At 35.5% G+C, this 16,289-nt stretch overlaps 2 protein-coding genes across 2 annotated transcripts; both read left to right on the top strand.

Moving 5' to 3' along the window:
- The first annotated feature begins 3,336 nt into the window (after positions 1–3,336).
- LOC107903169 (putative pectinesterase 11) lies at positions 3,337–4,889 on the top strand. Its single transcript, XM_016829213.2, has 4 exons — positions 3,337–3,772; positions 3,895–4,083; positions 4,206–4,441; positions 4,550–4,889. The coding sequence occupies exons 1-4, from the start codon at positions 3,389–3,391 to the stop codon at positions 4,755–4,757; spliced, it is 1,017 nt and encodes a 338-aa protein (XP_016684702.1). The 5' UTR covers positions 3,337–3,388; the 3' UTR covers positions 4,758–4,889.
- A 505-nt stretch (positions 4,890–5,394) lies between these two features.
- LOC107903170 (uncharacterized) lies at positions 5,395–6,425 on the top strand. The gene is made up of 4 exons (XM_016829214.2): positions 5,395–5,551; positions 5,627–5,751; positions 5,835–5,965; positions 6,048–6,425. Exons 1-4 carry the CDS (start codon positions 5,500–5,502, stop codon positions 6,181–6,183), a joined length of 444 nt encoding a protein of 147 aa, XP_016684703.1. The 5' UTR covers positions 5,395–5,499; the 3' UTR covers positions 6,184–6,425.
- The last annotated feature ends 9,864 nt before the right edge of the window (positions 6,426–16,289 follow it).

Raw genomic sequence — 16,289 nt, 5'->3', positions numbered from 1 at the left:
TGGTGATTTTTTAAAAAACCGTTTTCCTTTTTCTTTTTAAATATTTTTCAATTTTGTCCGTTAATTTTAATTGGCGGGTTTTTGTGTTGCGAGGTGGAAACTGCATTCGGGACGCGTGGCAGACAAACAAAGAATAAAGTGAATAATAAAACCAAATTAATTACAGGATTTTCATACTTCATCGTAAAATAAAAATGGAGGTTTTCCTATAGCTATTGTTAATTACGTTTGATGAAGCCTTAACTTGTGGTTAATCTTTGCCTCAGGAATGTAATTAATTTAAATATATTATATGAAATGTGGACTCCCTTTTCTTTTTCTTTTTTTGCTTTCATGCATCCATGCATTGTATGGCAACTTGCAATTTTGATTTGGGAATGGAAGGATATGGCCATATTGGATATGGATTTTTTTTTTTGTCATGGATCGGGTCACGAAAGTTTGTCTGAAAAGTAGAAGAATCTGGATAAAAATATAGGTTCGAAAAATGAAATTGATTATTTTCTAAACGGGTCAAGCTTTAGGGTTTAGGGTTTTTTAACTTGAGCTCGGCCCGACTTGGCTTGAATTTGCCTAAATTTTTTTGTTGCTATTTGTTGTTGTTTGCTGTTATTTTGATATTATATTGCTACTATTTTAGAAACATTTGCTTACTAAATTGCAACTATCTTAGTTTTATTTAAATATAAAGATTTTTTTTAATTATTTTCAAATTATTGAGAAATATTTATTTTATTATTTTTAGTGTATTTGATGTATTATATTTTTAAAATTTATTCTTATATAAAAAATTTAATATGGACAGACCAAATTGGACTAGAATTTAATATTTTTTTTACTTAAGCCAGGCTTGGACAAAAATTTAGGAACTTAAAAAATGGGTCTAAATTTTTATATTGACCCGATACAAGATTAGTTTTAGTTCTAATGGGAGAAGTAGAAGGGTTGCTCAACCAAAAGAGGAGAACAATGTAAGCACGTCATCAGGCCTGACCTTGGGGTTGTCTGGAGGTGCGGCCGCCTAGGGCCCAAGGTTGAAAGAGGTCAAAAATATTATTTTTTAATTTTTAAGAGGCCCAAAAAATTTAACTTTTAAAAGTAAAAAAAAAAACAAATACCAACTTTTAAGGGGTAAAAAAAATAGCTTTTAAGGGCCCAAAAAAATTTTTTTTACCAACTTTTAAGGAACCAAAAACTCTATTTTATTGTTTTGCCTAATGCCCAAAATGTCAAGAACGGATTTACACGTCATAACCTTATAAGGAATTGTTATTATCCACCAGAAAGTAAAAATAATAAGATCAAAGTCTCAAAACATCGAAGAAAAGTTAAGAACAAGAGAGGTCAAATTACTAAGTGAAATCAATTTTCTCTCTTTAGAAGGAATGTTGAAAGCAAGAACTCCTAAAATTTTCTATCGAAACAATAAGAGAGATCAAACTAGTACCAAAAAAACATAACTCCAATGATCAAATGTAAAGCAACATAAATGTATAATAAAAACGGCTCCAAAGACTGGAAAAAACCCATGAGTAAGTCGACTAAGTTGCATGGACAACAATAGAAGTGATCTAGATGTCTTCAATTAGAAAAGGAACCGCCAGGCTCCATGAAGCAACAAAAGCCCAAATTTTTCTCTCTCAACATCAATCTTAAGATGACTAGAATCATAGTTATTAGAATCGAACCGAATTGATTGATTGAATCAATTAAATCGAAAATTTATTATTATATTGGTTCAGATAAAAAAACTGAACCAACTTTAAATTAACTTTTGAGTGAACTAAGTTAAAAAATGTAGAGTCTGTGTTTGAATTTACCGGTTCAATTGCATTTCTTTATTCTTTAATAATTCTAATTTTTATAAAAATTTTAATAACTTATTTAGCTAAATTCTAATCCAATAATTATATCTATCAAACCTAAAATTAATAGTCCGATTGGTTCAACTAATTGTCTAGTTTTAAAGGTTTTGGCAAAAATCCAACCTGGGAAAGAATTGGTAAAAAGAGAAGCAACCGAATAGCTAGACCTGAACATGGATTGGGTCGGCTTAGCTTGGTGCAAAATTTTAGGTCTGCTTTCTATGCTCGAACCCGACCCAAAAATGAGTCTAAAATATTACCCAAGCTCGGCCCATTTTTAAAATGCTAAACTCGAGCTCGACCCGGTCTGACCATAATAAATTTTTTTATATAAAAATAAATTTTAAAAATATAATACATTAAATATATTACAAATATTAAAATAAATATTTTTCAACAAATTAAAAATACAAAAAAAGATATAGAGATGTAATTTAGGCCGGGCCCAAGCCATAAATTCTGCCGATGCTTGACCCGTTTAGAAAATAAGTATAATTTTTTATGTAAAGCCTTCCACTTTTTGGTCTAACGTTGGAACAGAAAAGAAAAGAGAAGCCGTGGAGGATAAAAGAGAGGAGCGGAGGAACAAGCAGGCGACTGGGATAAGATTTGGAGTTCAGAAAACTGTAGGCTCCCATAGAAAAAAAAAGAAAGTCGACAAGTTGTGTTATTTGATATCGTGATGACTTATTTTTTCCTAACCATCTTATCATATCACTCTTTTACATTCCTTTTTTAGATTCTGATTAATGGTTAATTTTTTGTTGTTTCCAAGTCATCCACTGAGGCATGTGTTTGAGATTGGGCTTGAGCAAATTCTTCTTTTGACTGTGGGTGGACTCTCTTTCAGCCCGTTTCTCACATTTGTAACCAGAATTAATCCCTTAACAACTGACCTGACCAACTTAAACCTTAGCCCATTCCTGTAAAAAGGACGGTGGAGACAATTAGACAGCCACCAACTTAGAGGTAAAGGAACCGGCGAAGCCATGGTCAACTCACCCATTCAAACAAAGATTACATTACATATCCGCCATTATATCTTAAACTGAAAGTAACAAAGAATTTGAACCAGAAAGTTGCATTCTTTGTGTAGGTTTCAAGCTATACCCAAGACTTGCGCAACATGAAATTAATAATATTCCCAAATTGTTAGAACACTGGATTTATAACATTATCCAAAGCAGCTGGAGCTCAAATAAAAAATAAATAAATTGATGGTTGAAGTTCTCAAGTACAAGCCTAGCTAGCTAGAGGAAAAATCAAATGGCGGCCATGGTCTGTCCAGTTCCTCCAAAAATTTGTACTCGCCGGCTACTTGTGTTAGGGGCTACCGTTGGCATTTTTTAATATTAATGCATACACGGTTGCTTGAAATTCGTTGTATACGTCACACTTTCATGGCAAGAAAATGACCCCTGATATGTATATAAAACACGACATCCACCATAATCTATGCATAAACCAGAGATCATAGTATACTTCATTTCTTCATTTACTGCAACACCTTGATCATATCAACAATGGCTCCAGCATATTCTAGCTACCTTTGCATGTTTGTAATGGCTTTATTCATGTTCGTGTTGGCAAGTTCTCGTGTAGATGCTTTGGTAACTTCTACCGCCATACTTGTAAGAGTCGACCAATCGGGAAAAGGAGACTACAAGAAGATACAAGACGCCATTGATGCAGTGCCATCCGATAACAAAGAGCCTGTTTTCATATTAGTTAAGCCTGGCATCTATCAAGAAAAGATTGTTGTCCCTGCTGACAAGCCCTTCATTACCATAAGTGGCTTAAAAGCAAATGGCACGATAATAACTTGGAATGATGGTGGGGAGATATTTGAATCTCCTACATTCACTGTGTTGGCTTCAGATTTTGTTGCCCGATATCTTACTATTCAGGTATATATAACAATAAATGATATGATGCTTAATAGAATAAACTAAAATTTTCAATAATTCAAGAAACAGTCTAACTTGAAATATTTATATTTAATCTTTTTGAATTTGTTTTTTGATAATAGAATACATTCGGGGCCAGAACTAAAGCAGTTGCTTTAAGGGTATCAGGAGATAGAGCAGCTTTCTTTGGATGTAGAATTTTAGCTTATCAAGATACTTTGCTAGATGACAATGGAAGACATTATTACAAAAATTGTTACATTGAAGGAGCAGTTGACTTCATTTGTGGGAATGCCGCTTCCCTTTTTGAGGTAATAAAACTCAGGAATATAAGTAATATATAATGATTTTGCCACTTGCCAATATTCCTATACATATTGTTCGCTTGTCTAGTAGGCTAAACCATTGACATACATATGCATTTTTTTTTCAGAAGTGCCATTTACATTCACTCTCAGAAGGAGATGCATCTATAACAGCCCAACGGAGGGAGTCTCCTTCAGAGGATACAGGCTTCACTTTCTTGGGTTGCAAGATAACTGGCGTAAGGAGTGCTCTACTAGGAAGGCCATGGGGTGCATATTCCAGGGTGGTTTTTGCCCTATCTTATATGTCTGGTGCGATACTGCCCCAAGGGTGGGATGACTGGGGTGACACATCCAAGCAAAGGTACAAGCAAAAACCAGACAAAGATCAACCTGTTCTTTTCTTTTCTTACATGATTACCGAAAGGTTTTGAAACTGAACTAATGGTGTTCTGGTTTCTTGATTCTACAGCACGACGTTCTATAGAGAATATAAATGTTATGGACCTGGAGCTAATGCAAGGAAAAGGGTTGAATGGTCGGGAAAACTAACGACAGAAGAGGCAGAAGTTTTCATGACAAAAAATATGATTGGTGGCAGGAGTTGGATCAGGTCTACACCTACCCATTTCAAGAAAGCTTCCACTGCCATTTCTAACAACCCAGCTACACATGCTTGATCATAAAAAAACATCAAATTTAAATGTTAGCTGATATGGTAATGTGGATGACCAATGTTGTTACGCGTATGCTTTTCTACCTTATTATTTGGTTTTTATTACTATACTGTATTTATTCAATTATTTATTTGTAATTATTTCAAAATAATAATAATAAGTGAATTTCCTCATGTGTGAGCATGATACAAAACATTAATAAAGCAGTGCAAGATATTTTGAAACATGCATTATGTCTTATCAGTTAAGGTTTTGAGGTTAATTTGAAGGCTTTAGAAATTAATTAATTTATCGTAAAAACCTGAGATGCTAATTAAATTCATTTGTGGCAGGCCAATGACTAAAAAAGAAAAGGAAAAAAACACACGTGTATCAATATACTTTTTCCTACGACTCCATGGATTTCTGCTTAGAAACTGGTATGTTAATGGATGTTGAATGTCAAGTTTGGAGTAGTGGAATTAGGAGATAAGACCAAAACGCGTGCCCTCTGGGAGACTATACAAATCAAAAGTAATTAATCTTTTTTATCAGTACCTTAATAAATAGCCCTTCTGTATTCATTTTATTGTGAAAAGAAACATGGTTTTGAGGGTAAGAACGAGTCAAAAGGTTAACTTCCCGACAGAAAATAAAGGAAAAGTTAAGATCCCACTCACCTATATCAAACACTTTTTCTCAAGATATTTGCTACGAGACAGTACCTAGTTTTGGTCCAAGCAATTGAAACATCATCATCAGTGAAATGGGTTCTCTAATGGCAGGATGGGATTCTCCTGTATCGGCTTCTAAATCAGGTTGTCAGCTTAATGTTTTCCGTGGTGTTTTTATTTATGCTTAGTCTAATTTCTGGCTATTTGAAATTCTTCCAGCAACAATCCAAAGGAATCGATCACTTACCAAGGAAGAGATTGAAGCTTACTGGAAATCAAAGAAGAAAACTGAGGAAGATCATCTTAAGGCTATTTATAGTCCATCAGATAGCTCCAACCAGCTGGTGCCAATTTCTTTTCTTTTTTTTTTAATTAAAGATTTAGACATGAATAAAGTTTTTAATCAAGTAGTTCACATTTAAAACAGGAAATTCCATCTCAGGGCTATGGAAGGAGCATTATGAGATCAAGCTCCATGCCTTCACCTCATACAGAACAGGGTTTCCTTCACATGGACGCCGAAACAAGCCTGGAGGATATCGTAAAGAAAAATGGGTGGTAAGTAGCTATAAATCTTAGTCGACTCATCAAGACAAAAAAATGGTGACAATTTTTTGTTAACGTGGGTGACTGTATGTAGGTGGACACGAAGCAATTGGGCATTCTTGAATGAACCTTCCGTTCTTGATGGCCCTACTAATAGTTACACATCGCAGTTCCACATTGCCAACCTTGCTGCTTCCAAGCTTAACAAAGATAGAGGAATCAGTGCTTAATCTTTACCTCCTAAACCTATCTTTTTTTCAGCGTATTTGTCTACCTAATCCGCATGTAGTTATGTTCTACAAAGTTGTAACAGCATTTATGTGTTGGGTGTGTCACCTGGTCAGGAGTCATATGTGATCCAGGCTTTCAATTCTTTAATGTATGTATACATCCCACACATATTCAGGCATATGTATGAAAATAAAATCTTTCAAAAAAAAATAAAAATAATAGAACATAACTATTCCATAAATTATAGATTTTCATATTTGACGCTCAACTTTGATAAGATAATTGTACTCTTTGGCTCCAATTCCATTTCTTGTGTAATCAACCGGCAGAATTGTAAGTTAATCTTCCCTCCCCTCTGCTCTATGCAAAGTCCAGCTTAAGGGCTTAGCTTTCTGTAAAGAATTTGCGTAGCTAATACTTGCTGAATTGGTGTTGAAAAATCCATCCATAAGCTTCCCTTTAATAAACACTAGGTTGAGGTGAAAAAAATTGTGTAACCAATATATTTATTAAAAAATTAATTGATATACATTGGTTACAATTGCAAAGTGAATTATTTTTTATGCATGGTGTTACAAGTTCAAATCTTAATATTATCAAATTTTTATTGATCTATTATATACAAAAAGAAAAAAATACTCATAAAATATAACTTAATTTATATATGCAAGGGTAATTTAGTAATTTTATAACTGAGTTGATGACCGGTTGACCCTGACAAAAATGAACTTTGTTGTATGGCTTCTAAAATTATTTGATAGATTTTTAAAGATTTTTACAAGTAAAAAGATAATTAATAATTCTTGTAAAATATTTTTTGAAAGTTATATATTTTTACATCATAAGAAATATAAATTCAATAAAAATATAATTTGATTAGGTTCAAATAATTGCAAATTTTAAGTTAGTATCATAAAAACCATTCAAACATTACGGTTTAAATTGATTTTTCAAAAAATTAATTAAGTCTTTACGAAGAATTTACACCCAATCAATGAAGCCTTCAACTAACTGGCATGCCACGCTAACAAAACTAAGTGGATTGAATTAATTAAAAATAATTAGAAAATAGTTCAATGGCTAAATATAGGTGTTAGTAGTTAAGTAACTAGTATTTACATTTATAATAAATTAGTAAACAAAAGACTCACATCAACCTTATTAATCTAATAAACTATAATAGCGAATTTACTTTCTTTTGAATTTTTTCAATAAGAGTTTCTCTTTATTTGTTCTCACCTTCTCCACAACTACATAAATGGCAATACAATGCGACAGTCTCTGGGCCACATCTATCCTAACAATCAAGTTGTAAAATAATAATCCATGAGACAAGATTTATAAGTACAACTTTCAAACTTAATCCGAGATTAGCTCTCAATTACTAACAAGATCGTCCATCGTTAAACATCGAAAAGGGGTTATCCATTAGTTGAAACAAAATCGTCATAATACACGAATTATACACACTTCGTGTTAAGTAACATATGATTAGCATTAAACATACTAAATTGAGAACTTAAAGTGCGAATGGAGACATTTGTTCTTCCAACTCTAAGAGTGGCAATGACAAAGAAGAGACAGCTTAAAAGGTTATTTTCATTAGTTTTGTGCATTCAACTTCTTGAGATTCCTGTCGTATACACATATGCACTCTTCATTCTATAATATTTCAGAAGACTATAGTATTTCTTTTTAACCTTGTTGTTTGTTTTATTTATCCTCAAATCTTATAGCAATGTCAAGCTTAAAAAAGGAAAGTAAGGAAGACAAAAAGAGATTGAGATGAAGATTATTGAAAATGAATTCTCGAAACCCCAATCAATTATTTTACCAGAAAGCAAATGATCTTTCCACTTTGTGTTATACTGAAATTCCTTTTATTTGCTTCTCATCTGACAGGTAACCCATTTTCATTTAGTCACCCCACTATTTATCAATTTGTTGTTGTTTGCTAGGCTCGTCATTGTTGGGAGCCCTAATGACAAACATGATCATGTTCATGTAGAGCCAACCAACTTCAAGTCTATGGTTTGTTATAGCATTGCTGAGCCTTGCCTGCTTAGGGATAGGGCTATTTTAGTTTTAGTTATTATGTACACTAGTGTCAAATTATTCAGTTTAAAAAAAATTGGTGATTAATAAAAGTACCGTTGCATCCTTTTATTGGTTCAAACATAATTTTACTTTTTTGCTAAGTAAACATTTGAGGTTAAGCTCATTAATTTTCTTATATTAATAACTTGATCAAGTTTCATTTCATATATGGATACATTTTTTACTGTCAATATACTATCAATGATGAAATTAAATTTTTTTATAAGAGATGAAATTGAATTATAAAATTTTTGGAGGTGTTATTGCGGATTAATTTATTTGATATGGATGTGTACAATTTAAAGTTTTCATTTGATGGTAAAATTTTTTCATTCTAACTAAAATATTTCAAGAAAGGATGGTATCCAAAGCAAAACATTTTCTATGGAGAGCTTGTCATAATGCTCTAGCTGTTGTTCCAATAGGGTCGGAAGCGTGTAAATTATTGTACTAAAAAATCACACAAAGTTCAATTCCCAGGGAAGAGAGGTGGATCACATGGATCTCTTAAATACCAAGTCTTTCCTTAGACAGAATATCCCTTCTATAGTAATTTAATAGCACAATTAAATACTACTATTATACCCTCAAATATTGAAAGAAAAATAGGACAAGAAAGAACACAAGAGATTTAACGAGGTTCGGTAAATTATACCTACGTCCTCGGGCACTAACACCAGATGATAACTTTACTATCTCCAAAGTATTACAAACAAATAGAATTCCTTAAGAATTCTCAAATGGGAGAAGAGAGAAAACTAAGAGAGAAAGATTGGTTGGGATGGTTGAAATGAGAAATGGTTAGGCCTATTTATAGTTGAAGTTCAGGGACTAACTTGCAAATGGCCTAAAAAATTAGGGACCAAAATTGCAATTATCCCTTTCAACTTTAAACAACTTGCCAACTATTTTTTTTTCTTTCGGTGCCAATTGCACCTCCCACCATTTTTGACTTTTCAACCCCTTTTTAATTTAACTTATCAACAATCTCCACCTTGAAGATTTGATTAGGATAATCACATCTTCACACACTTCCTTCAACTCCCCAAATTCGATAAAGCTATCTTTTGTAGTGCCTCCAAATGCGCTCTCGAGCGCCATACACCTAAAGGTGCTCAAATTCTCAGGATGTTAATCAAGTTCAAACAATGATTAAACTTGATTGTTGTTACCACCTTGGTCATCATATCTGCGGGATTATCTGTTGTCGGAATCTTCTCAAGTAGAATTTTTCCTTTTTCAAAGACTTCCCGCACAAAGTGATATCTTACGTCGATATGCTTGGTTCTTGAATGATAGACTTGATTTTTCGCTAAATGAATAGCGCTTTGACTGTCACAATATAGACCAATGTGACTTTGAACAACTCCCAAGTCTTTCAATAATCCATTAAGCCAAATAGCCTCCTTAACAGCTTCTGTAACTGCCATATATTCTGCCTCTGTAGTAGACACAACTACTGTAGACTGTAAGGTAGACTTCCAACTCACTGGGGCTTTCGCAAGAGTAAACAGATACCCCGTAGTTGAACGACGTTTATCTAAATCACCAGCAAAGTCAGAATCAACATATCCAACTACAAACTGACCAAGTGCTTCATCTTGTTCAAAAATTAAACTAACATCTACGGTTTTTCGAAGATACCGTAGAATCCATTTCACAGCTTGCCAATGTCCTTTTCCAGGATCATGCATATACCTGCTCACAACTCCAACAGCTTGTGAAATGTCAGGCCTCGTATACACCATCGCATACATCAAACTCCCAACTGCATTAGCATATGGGACTTTCGCCATATATTCTCTTTCTTCTTCAGTTTTCGGAGATAATTGAGCACTAAGTTTCAAATGAGAAGCAAGTGGGGTACTTACATGTTTTGTGTTTTCATTTACACCAAAACATTGTAATACCTTTTTCAGATATTGCTTCTGATTCAAACAAAGCTTGCCTCTCTGTCTATCTCTACTTATCTCCATGCCGAGAATCTTCTTGGCCTCACCTAGATCTTTCATCTCAAACTCTTGATTCAACTGAGCCTTCAGCTTATCTATCTCATTTTGGCTCTTCGAAGCGATTAACATATCATCAACATACAAGAGTAGATAAATGAAAGATCCGTCATGCAGCTTCTGCAAATACACACAATTGTCATATTTGCTTCTTGTGTACTTCTGCCTTCTCATAAAGCTATCAAATCGCTTGTACCACTGCCTCGGGGATTGCTTCAATCCATATAGCGATTTGTTAAGCTTACAAACCCAATTTCTACCACCAGCATCTATGTATCCTTCTGGCTGAGTCATATAGATCTCCTCTTCTAACTCACCATGCAAGAAAGCCGTCTTAACATCAAGTTGAGCTAGCTCCAAATTCAACTGTGCTACCAAGGCCAACAAAATTCTAATGGAGGAATGCTTCACAACAGGGGAAAATACATCATTGTAGTCAATTCCCTCCTTCTGAGCGTAGCCTTTAGCTACCAATCTTGCCTTGTAGCGAATATCCTTCTTGCTAGGAGATCCATCTTTCTTTGCGAATACCCACTTGCATCCGATTGCCCTTTTACCTTTCGGTAATTGCGCCAACTCCCAAGTATTGTTCTTCCGGAGAGACTGCATTTCTTCATCCATGGCGCTTTTCCATTTATCACTTTCTAAGCTTTGCATTGCTTCTTGATAAGTGATAGGAATATCATCAACAACGGGAAGGGCGTAGGCCACCATATCAGTAAATCGAGCAGGTTTACGAATTTCTCTCCGTGGCCTTGCAACTGCAACTGGTTCTGGTGTACTTAGTGGTTCTTGGGTCAGAACATCTTCAACCTCTAATTCCTCCATTGTGGCTGGAGAATTAGACTTATTAACTGGGCAAATCCCCATCTGCTTAAACTCCACTTGTTTTGGAGTACACTCCACCTGCTGTGGAGTATTGCTCGTCTGAATATCTTTATCTGCTACCTTTTTCAATGTGGCAGGTTCATCAAAGGTAACATCTCTGCTACAGATCATTTTCTTTGTGCTTAAGCACCAAAGACGAAATCCCTTCACTCCAGAAGTGATTCCCATAAAGAGAGCTTTCTTTGCCCTCGGATCTAACTTTGACTCCTTCACATGGTAATATGCAGTGGTTCCAAACACATGTAAGGAATCATAATCTGTAGCTGGTTTTCCAGACCATACCTCCATAGGAGTTTTTCTTTCTAATGCAGATGATGGCAAACGATTAACAAGATGGCCAGCGTATGTCACAGCCTCAGCCCAAAATTGCTTGCCCAACCCAGCATTGGACAACATACATCGAACTTTCTCCAGCAATGTTCGATTCATACGCTCTGCCACTCCATTCTGTTGTGGTGTATCCCTAACTGTGAAGTGTCGAACAATACCATACTCTTGGCACACATCGAAGAACGGATCACTTTTATATTCCCCTCCATTGTCCGTCCTAAGCCGCTTGATTTTCTTGCCAGTCTGGTTTTTTATCATAGTTTTCCATTTAAGAAAAACTCCAAGCACTTCATCTTTAGTTTTTATGGTATACACCCAAACTCTTCTGGAAAAGTCATCAACAAAAGTAACAAAGTAGTGTTTTCCTCCCAACGAAGGTGTTTTGGAAGGCCCCCACACATCTGAGTGAATATATTCCAAAATACCTTTTGTATTATGGATAGCAGTGCCGAATTTCACTCTCTTTTGCTTTCCCAGAACACAGTGCTCACAAAATTTTAATTTGCAAGCCTTTGCACCTTTCAACAATCCTTGCTTTGCCAGAATTTGCAAGGATTTTTCGCTGGCATGTCCCAACTTCATATGCCACAACTGCATTGAGTCCAAGTCTTTGTTACCGGAAGCTGCAGCGACTGCTCCAATAACTGTACTACCTTGGTAGTAATACAAGTTATTTTTCCTGATGCCCTTCAATATCATAAGTGCGCCAGATGTCACTTTCAAAATCCCATCTCTCATAGTAACAACTGAACCATTGGATTCCAAGGCTCCCAATGAGATGAGATTTTTCTTCAAACTGGGCACGTACCGAACATCAGTCAGAACTCTGGTTGATCCATCTTGATTCTTTAATTGGATTGAACCTATCCCAACAGTTTTACAGGCATTGTCATTGCTCATATAAACAACTCCTCCATTTAGTTCTACTAAATCAGAGAACCACTCCCGGTTAGGGGACATATGATAGGTACAACCCGAATCCAACATCCACTCATCTGAATGGAACGACGATGATGATGCAACCAGTGATAGTTCAGAGTCACTAGTATCATGCTTAGCAACACAAGCATCTACAACAGCTTTTCCCTTATTCTTCAGCTTTGGACAATTTTTCTTCCAGTGGCCTTTCTCATGACAAAAAGCACATTCATCTTTCCCGAGTCTGGACTTTGACTTTGATCTCCCCTTTTGAGTTTTCTTCCGAGTGTATGAACGACCTCGGACTACTAAAGCTTCTGTATCTCTGATTGAGTTTTTCTGCTTGTCCTTCTTTCTCTGTTCATAACTGTATAAGGCCGCACAGACTTCGCTCAGAGATATATCACTCCTGCCATGAAGTAGAGTAGTTTCTAGGAACTCAAACTCCTCAGGAAGTGACCCCAACAGCATCAAAGCCAAATCTTTATCTTTGAATGTCTCATCCATATTCAGCAAATCAGTGACTAACTGATTAAATTTGGTGATGTGATCATTCATTGTGGTACTTGGGACGTATGTGAAGCGAAACAGTCTTTTCTTCAAGTGGAGCTTATTTTGACTGTTTTTCTTCAAAAATTTTTCTTCAAGTGCCACCCACAACTTATTTGCAGAAGTCTCCTTTGAAAAAGCATACCTCTGCTATCGAGAAAGGCATGATCGAATTGTGCCACATGCCAACCGATTGATCGCCTTCCAATCTTTCTCCTGTACATCATCTGGTTTTTCTTCATCAATGGCAATGTCTAGACCCTGCTGAAAAAGGGCATCTAGAACCTCACTTTGCCACATACCAAAATGGCCCGTGCCATCAAAGATCTCCACGGCCAATCTTGCATTTGCAATTGTCGGTCTTGTCCACATGGACGATGTTGAAGCTCCTACACCGACCGTTTTCTCCATAATCTTTCAATATACCTAAGGAAATCTTTTCTGATGTGGAAGATCAGTTTAAACTGCAACCACAGAGCATACTACGATTAACCTTCGGCTCTTGATACCACTTGTTGTTCCAATAGGGTCGGAAGCGTGTAAATTATTGTACTAAAAAATCACACAAAGTTCAATTCCCAGGGAAGAGAGGTGGATCACATGGATCTCTTAAATACCAAGTCTTTCCTTAGACAGAATATCCCTTCTATAGTAATTTAATAGCACAATTAAATACTACTATTATACCCTCAAATATTGAAAGAAAAATAGGACAAGAAAGAACACAAGAGATTTAACGAGGTTCGGTAAATTATACCTACGTCCTCGGGCACTAACACCAGATGATAACTTTACTATCTCCAAAGTATTACAAACAAATAGAATTCCTTAAGAATTCTCAAATGGGAGAAGAGAGAAAACTAAGAGAGAAAGATTGGTTGGGATGGTTGAAATGAGAAATGGTTAGGCCTATTTATAGTTGAAGTTCAGGGACTAACTTGCAAATGGCCTAAAAAATTAGGGACCAAAATTGCAATTATCCCTTTCAACTTTAAACAACTTGCCAACTATTTTTTTTTCTTTCGGTGCCAATTGCACCTCCCACCATTTTTGACTTTTCAACCCCTTTTTAATTTAACTTATCAACACTAGCAACTAAGGAAAACTTATGTTTTCTTTTTCGACATGGAGATTCATGTTGTCTAAGATGCGGAGAGGAAGTCGAGACCGTGGAACACACCTTATTCTTTTGTCCCTTTGCTCAAGCAGTGTGGGGTGCTTCCGGATTCAATTATATACAGACTAAGACGTGAAGGCTTTTCAAGCTTTGAAGATTGGGGGATAAGTATCTCCGTTTTTTTCCCTTCATTCAGATCCTTTTGTTCTAAAAGTTTGATGGCCCATCTTTGCTCATGATCATCCCCATTTTATCTTGGAAAAAGGAGATGTCAACAGCATTCATGGTGGAAAGTAGTACCAACTTTCATCGGGGACAATGTTACTGTTGGTGAGTCGAATGGCATTGACCAGAAATATTATGTGAATTAAGTTGATAAAAGTTCCTGCTATTCATAGGCTATGGTTGAAACAGTGAAACGAGTAGGTCATAGTGCTGTTTTACATGGTTGTACTGCTGAGGATGAAGCACTTGTTGGTACTTTTATATATAGTATAAATGTAAAGCCCTATTCTTCGTATGGTTAGTGATTCATTTCAATTCATAACCAAAACAAAAAGAAAAGAGAGAGAGAGAGAGAGAGAGTAATTTGGATGGCTAATGCTCCTTGTACCTAAGATGCTTGAAATCTCGATGGTTGTGGCTTTGTAATTATTAAAGTCACTCTTGGCCTTATATGAGTATTGCAAATACCTAAATCTGTGGGCAAGTTGCATTACTGAGCAATTGGGTGCTCACGGGCAAACTCTAAGACAACTGCACGACTATGCTTTTTTGGGCCTCATGGGCAAAATTAAAAAAACTACTTATTTCTTTGAACCCAACCATTGTCAGTTTTAACTTTGAATATTTGGAGCAAAAACCAATCAAGCTTGTGAGCCGTAGCTCCTACAACATCTTTGTTGGAACCTAACCCATGTGCGAAATTTCTTAAGAAAATTTTAATGTATTTCTGTGTTTATTAATGCCAAAGATCCCATCTCTTTCTGCAATAATTAATGAAAAACATTGATTGATCCGAGAATCTAAATAAGCCAATGACACAACCACCCGTCCCCGTAATTTCGGCTGGCTTCTGATTGGCCACCATTAAAGAAGGGTTGCTAATTTATTTGCACTTTGGTGCTCTTGTCATCTATTTCTCCTTTTCTAACATTTTGGTGTTAAGTGCTGTTTTCTTTCTTTATTGGGTTGTACGAATGGTTTGTAATTATGCATTAGGATGTCAGTGAAGAGGGTGAAGCTTAACCGCAGGTCAGGTAGTGGGTGTGTATTTTATATTATATTAAGTTTTTGGAAATCTACAGCACTAGGGAGATGCATAGGGAAGCCAATGATTAACCAAAGCAGCCCCCGGACGGAAATCAGACAAAACCATTCAAGCAAGCTTAACATGGTAAATAGGTCATGGCTCATTCAATATTAGAAAAAAACATTATCATTATAATTAATTAAATTTAAAAGATGCTCTAAAAGACCCATTTTATATAAGTTGGAATATTTATATTTGAAATGGTTATTATCTTTCGGCTGGTGCTGGGGTGTGTAATTTTATTCGTTTCATGGATATCTGAAGCCTGCAATGGAAGTATACGGCCATTATTGTCTTATCTTACAGTCTTTAGCCTCTACCTTTTGTTTCTGTCCATTGCATTTTTTTCCCCTTTTTTTCTGAAATCATGATAATTAAGTATAATTTTAAGGAAGGGCAAGGGCTACGACAATGCCCCACCATCCACTAACAAATTTCAAGGCTCTCTGTACCTTTTGATCTCTTCCATTGATCCAGTCTTGGCAAATAAACAAGAACGTTTCTCTGCTAATTAAAAAGCTTGTGATGTCATTAACTAAGTCCTTGTTGTTTTAAGAAAGGGTCGGGAATATGCATGTGCATGAGTTTCTATGAAAATGCACTACTGTAATTGATGTTCCCAAAGTCATAAAGACTCCTTTAGGAACCAAAACACAAGTTATAGAATCTCACTCAAATTGGAAATTATTGGAATCGACACCTTTTTACAAGTTAGAAATACAAGGTGAAGACAAGCCAGAATATCATTATTCATTAGTACTAACCGACAAACCCCAAATAAACTTAGCTGTCAGAATCATGATTCAGAATCCACACCGTTGTTGGGACCAAAAGGCTTTCTTTTTTTCTTTTTTTTTGTATAAATAAATAGAAATAAAGTGGTTA

The sequence above is a fragment of the Gossypium hirsutum genome, chromosome D05, assembly GCF_007990345.1.
Source record: "Gossypium hirsutum isolate 1008001.06 chromosome D05, Gossypium_hirsutum_v2.1, whole genome shotgun sequence".
In the NCBI taxonomy this organism is placed as follows: domain Eukaryota; kingdom Viridiplantae; phylum Streptophyta; class Magnoliopsida; order Malvales; family Malvaceae; genus Gossypium; species Gossypium hirsutum.
This window is presented reverse-complemented; position numbering and strand designations above follow the sequence as displayed.